At 64.5% G+C, this 5,655-nt stretch overlaps 1 protein-coding gene across 1 annotated transcript in view; it reads right to left on the bottom strand.

The window, feature by feature from the left end:
• Positions 1-1,842, bottom strand: part of LOC116547071 (aquaporin-12B-like) — a gene marked incomplete at its 3' end in the record, with an annotated part of 2,793 nt that extends 951 nt beyond the window's left edge. Inside the window, exon 1 of the mRNA XM_032273137.1 lies at positions 1,236-1,842. Within this exon, the coding sequence (XP_032129028.1) occupies positions 1,236-1,842 (607 nt within the window). The remainder of the gene's footprint in view (positions 1-1,235) is intronic.
• Positions 1,843-5,655: the final 3,813 nt, after the last annotated feature.

Raw genomic sequence — 5,655 nt, 5'->3', positions numbered from 1 at the left:
AGAGAGAGAGAGAGAGAGAGTCAGAGATGGGGAGACGGAGAGAGAGAGAGAGAGAGAGTCAGAGACCGGGAGATGGAGAGAGATCTCCCCCCGGAGGGCGGCGGTGGGGACAGGGAAGGCAGGGCTGTGTGCTGTGAGATGCAGGAAAGCGGCTGCAGTTGGACACTGTCTTGCAGCCCCAGGCCCGGGTGACCGCCAAAAATCACAGGACCCGCCAATGCCAGGACCTGCCTCTGGGTAGGGAAGAGCACGGAGCGAGCCCGAGGCTGGGGCAGGGGCCTCAGGGACATAGAGCCTGCAGCCGCCCAGGTGCACACCAGGATTTGGGCAGCTCTGTCCCTGAGGCCAGGTGCCTGGGCTCGAGGAGGCAGGAGCCTTGGCGCAGCTCTGCAACACCGCCCAGGATAGAGGCTCGGGCAACCTGCCACAGAGCTGTGGCCTTGCGGAGCTCCCTGCTCAGTTTCCCCATCTGTACAGGCTCTGGTGGCACCTCTCCGTGGCGTTTGTGGTCTAGGTTCTGCGGTGTCTCCCCAGGGCTGGGTCGTGGGCAGTGCCATGGTCACAAGTACTGGTCCTGTCCCAATGAGGACCTTGGACCCCGGAAGGACCCAGCGGATTCTCCCCTGCTGTCCCTGTGGCCCCAGCCCTGTGGACACCTGTCCTGGGAGCTTCCCAAGCAAAGGCTTTCCTGGGAGTGGAGGGAGGGGAAGGCAGGCATGGGGCTAGATCAGACAGAGGGTCTGAGAGGAGGAGCTCACACGGGGGCTGAGAGGACCCTGAGAGCCTGGTCCCACTGGGGGCCCAGATGCAGCAGGATCTCAGGATTGGGTGTCAGGAGGGGGCCACAGAGGCCAAGTGGGGCAGGTGGGACAGGACCTGTCACTCGGAAGAGGTGAGAGAGGGTGCAGGGACCCCCACACCAGACCAGGGCTGGGCCCGGAAGCCTCTGCCTCAGCTGTCCCAACTACCCCGGGGGCAGAACTTCTGAGAGGTCCTGGAACAGCTGGGAGTGGGGGAGGCACAGCAGGCAGGGTGGCCCTGGCAGGCGACAGGCTCCTCCACAGCACCCGTGTCCAGCACAGCCCCTCGTCCACCCGCCAGGTCGCAGGAAATCGCTGTCCCTTCTTGTGGGCTTGTGGGCCACCTGGGCCAGCAGCCCCCACTCCTGGGTGTGCATGGAGGCCACACAGGTGGAGGAGCCCTGAGGGCCCAGGGGAAGGGAAAGCACTGCTCACCTGCATAGGCCGTGATGGTGACCAGCAGAGCCACGGCGGGCACCCTGTGGGCCGGAGACCGGTGCCGCAGGTGCAGGAGGGTCAGATGGAAGCAGAAGGCGCAGGCAGCCTCCACGAGCGCCCCGTGGGGCACGGACGTGCGCAGGGTCGAGCTGCAGCTCTGGGCCATGAGGCTCTGCAGCAGGTGCAGGTCGCTGAGCTCCCAGGCCCAGCAGAGGCGCGTCAGGGTGCAGGCAGCCTGCACGCCCAGCCCCTGGGCTGCCAGCTTCAGCAGCGTGCCAGGCAGAGACGCCTCGGCCATGAGGAACTCCTGCAGGGACACGGTGGGGTTGGCCGAGGCCCCGTCCAGGGTGGCCCCGTGCGCCAGGAAAAGCAGGAAGAGCAGGGTGAGCAGCAGGTCAGGCCCGAAGCCCCCAGCCCAGGGCCCAAGCACCACCAGTGTCCTCATCTCCAGGCAGCAGGCCCCGAGCTGGGCCGCGCCCACTGCCTCCCGGGCGAAGACTTCATAGGCGCCCACGGGGAGCAGGGCCTTGGAGGCCCGCCTGGCCGCCTCGCAGAGGGCGAAGGTGGCAAAGAAGAAGGAGAGGGACACGTTAAGACCTGCCATCGGCCCAGGCCCCACGAGGAGCTGTGCCTGCAGGACACCTGAGGGGACCGGGCGGGGGCTGGCTGCTTCCCACGTCTGGGACGGAGGAGTGTGGGAGAGGGCACCTGCACCTCTGGGAACACCACACCTGCGGCCCCCGCTCCCGCCCCACTGGCTGCCACCAGGTGCACAGCCAGGATGGCCACAGGGGCCCCACCCCACAGCCTGGCATCCCCCTGGCATGTGACACACCTAGCCCCACTGGCCCCACTGGGCCAGCCCTGCACCCTGGAGACAGCCCCAGCTCTGCAGAGCCTCGAGCTCAGCTCCCCAACTCCCACCTGGTCTCCTGGCTCCAGGACCCCAATACCTGCTCCCTGCACCTGGGCTGCGGCCCCTCTGTGCCAAGGTCCCCTCTCCAGGTCCCTGCCTGGACAAGGCCCCCACTTCCACCTCCTGCACGGATGCCGCGTTCCCAGCTCAGCTAAGGCCCCTCTATTGCCCCAGCATTGTGCCCACTGGGGTGAGGCCCCCACTGAACCTGCACCGTGTCTCCACCTGGGAGGGGCCCTCCTGCCCCTGCACCTGCTCCATGACCTGCCTCTGGGAAACTCCCTCCTGTCTGCACCTGCTGGTGTCTTCTCTTGAGTAGAACCCCTAGCTCCCTGCACCTGGGCTGTGTCCCCTGCCTATGGGAAGGACCCCCATTCCTGGCTCCCTGCACCTCCGCTGTGCCCACCTCAGCAAGGACCCCCAAGCTTCTTGACTTGGCCTGGGGTCGCGTCTGCGTGAGACCCTCCTGCACCTGCTGTGTCCCCATCTGGTCAGAGCCGGCAGCAGCCCCTGCCCCATGCTGCCCTCCACTGGCCCTCAGGGAACTTGGGGCCACCCCCATCTCCCTGCCCTGAAAGTCCTTCCCACACCTGTAATCCCAGCACTTTGGGAGGCCGACATAGTGAAACCCATCTCTACTAAAAATGCAAAAATTGGTGGTGCATGCCTGTAGTCCCAGCTGCTTGGAAGGCTGAGGCAGGACAATCGCTTGAACCCAGGAGGTAGATGTTGCAGTGAGCCAAGATCGCACCACTGCACTCCTGCCTGGGCAGCAGTGATATTTCATCTCAAAAAAAAAAAAAGCAAGTGCTTCCCAGAGATGAAAACCGACAGTGCCATCACTGTTCTCTTGAACTTCCTCAGAGGGTCAGCTGCCCACAGCTGCGTGGAGAAGGCCCTGCGCCTGGGGGTCCGAGGGAGGAGAGAGCCGGGGCTGGGAGATTCCAGAGCTCCGGACCCGGGGGGATGGGGCGTGAGCCCTGGGGGCCCTGAGACGGGCAGCCTGTCACCCGGCAGCATGTCTCTTGTCCACTGGGTCTGCACCCAGGCACTGGGACACCAGCCACGGCCAAACGGGGTACAGCACGTGGGACCTGCGGGGTGTTCCCCAGCAGCCCTCTCCTTCTCCCCCGGGACCCACTCCAGCCCCTGACAGCCTTCCTGCAGCCCGGCCCACAGCTCCCCTCTCTCTGAGACTTAGATTTCCTTTGATTTCTGCAAACCCAGGAGGGCCCCGCCTGGTGTCCTCCTTGCACAGCTGGGGAGACTGAGACCAGGAGGAACGGGGCCTGCCCGAGGGTGCAGCGGAGGCAGCAGGAGGAACGGGGCCTGCCCGAGGGTGCAGCGGAGGCAGCAGGAGGAACGGGGCCTGCCCGAGGGAGCAGCAGAGGCAGCAGCTTCAGAACAAGGGGCGACTCTGCTTCAGCTCTGCCCTTTCCAGTTCTGGGGTCCAGAGCTTCCTCCAGGTGGGGAAGGCGTCTGGTCCCCTCCAAGGAGGAGGGGAGGCCCCAGGTCTGCGAGTCCCACAGGAAGGCTCCCGCCTGCCCCCTCCCCTCCCACTGGCCACTCCTCAGGGGGGCCGAGAACCCCAGCTTCCTGTGCAAGTGCCCTGCCCTCTCAGAGAAGCAGAGGAGCCCCCTGGAACCTGCATAGGGAAAAGCCAGGCTTTCCCTCTTGAGGTCAGACGGGTTCCTCAGATTCTGATCCAACACCACCAGAGACCTGAAATCCTCCTCCCCGTGTCACGGACACTGGGCCCACAGTGTCTCCCCCACAGAGCTCCCGCAGGGAGGGTCCGCGTGGCCCACCCTACCCCACACACAGCAATCCTGAGAAGGAACGTTTAACATAATTCCCAGCTCTTACTTCTTTATTCTAGAGAAGTAAAACACACTTGTGACCAGAAGACGCAACAGCATGAAACACGCACGTCTGAAGTGTGGGCGCGCGCGCGCTGTGCGGGTGTCGGCAGCGTGAGTGTCCCCAGTCCCTCCCCGCCCTTCCTCAGCAGGAATGTCCACTCTTCTGGGTCCTGTGATCCCAGCTTCCCGCTCTCTCTGGAGCCGGCATGACTCTGCAGGTTGGAGCTGCCTGTTTTCGGGGAGGGTTCTGTCCCTGAGGGTTCGTGTCCCTTGAACGTTTCAGACTTTTGTTCCTTTTCATTGCTGACTTGAACCCGTGTCTTGAAGAGCCACCGTCTGGCCATTTTTCTGATGATGAACATTTGGGTGGATTTCCGTTCTTGACTGCTGTGAATGAAGGTGCGCTTAGCATTTCGGTCTATTGTTTTTACAGACACAAATCGTTCTGGCTTTTGGTAAATACCTAAACTGCCCCGGCTCAGCTATGTCCACTGAATAAACCACACATCTGTAAATTTGGAAGGAAGACTTTATTTCCGGTAAAGGGGCAGGCCCTTCAGGGTGGCTGCCCTGGCTCGCTGGGCACCTCAGCCTCTGGCAGGGCCCCTCCATCTGGGGCTGTGCCCCTCCTCAGCACTGGGAGGGCAAAAGACAGGGGGTGTTGGGGTGCACGGGTCATGCTTTTGGGAGTACAGCCTGGTTCCCAGCCCCTGGGATGCTGCCCGCCCTCCCTGAGCTGCTCTGCTGGCCCTGGGCGTGGGGCCGGGACTAGAGGCAGAAAGCCAGGGGTGCGCTCGGCGTGGGGGAGGCGCAGGCCACACTCCGCCATCACTGCCTGCCCAGAACCCCTCAGCCTGGGCCAAGGGCCAGCCTGGCCCACACCACACTCTGGAGGCCCCACACAGAGCTGCCCAGCCCAGAGCCCAGCCCACAGCTCTGGGAGTGAGCAGCTGTAGCCGCCCTCAGACCCCAGAAGCCCTGCCCAGAGCCCTGCGTGGAGCCCCACAGCCCCTCCCACGGGCTCTAGGGAAGGACTGAGCTTCCTGGGTCCCTGGTGTCTGCCTGGGGCAGCGCCCAGGTCCTGGAGGGTAGCAGGGTCCAGTGCTGGCCGGCCTGAGGCCAGTTACCATCAGACGGCGCTGTCAGGCCTCCCCCTGTGGTCCTGGGTCAGGGCCCAGCCTCCCCGCATGGCCAGGTCCTGTGCCAGCCCCCGGAGCCTGCCCTGCAGAGGACCCTGGCCAGCCCTGAGTCGGCCTCTGAGGGCCCCATGGGAGCCGCACCCGTCATCTGAACAGTGCCCCGTCCAGGACACCTGCGCTTAGCTGGGCAGGGACTCCCCCTGTGCTGGAGCCAGCTGCCCCACCTCCAGAGATCCCCTCAGAGAACCTGGGGGGACCCCAGGAGGGGCTGCATCACCGCAGGGAGCAGGGAGCAGCTGCGTGGACTCCACCCAAGCCAGGAATGCTAGGGCAGAAGAGGTCTTTCTGGAAACCGCGGCCCTGGAGAAACTAAACCAAAGCCACAGCCACGACGCTTTGGGGTGGGACGTGGGAAGCCCTGGGAAGGAAGCTGACCCTTATCTTCTTTCCGTGGCAGGGCACAGAGTGACCCACAGGGAGGGGCTGTTTGTGGAGGAGCA

Source organism: Sapajus apella, unplaced genomic scaffold, assembly GCF_009761245.1.
Source record: "Sapajus apella isolate SASKATOON/1434 unplaced genomic scaffold, GSC_monkey_1.0 scaffold2013, whole genome shotgun sequence".
Classification (NCBI taxonomy): domain Eukaryota; kingdom Metazoa; phylum Chordata; class Mammalia; order Primates; family Cebidae; genus Sapajus; species Sapajus apella.
This window is presented reverse-complemented; position numbering and strand designations above follow the sequence as displayed.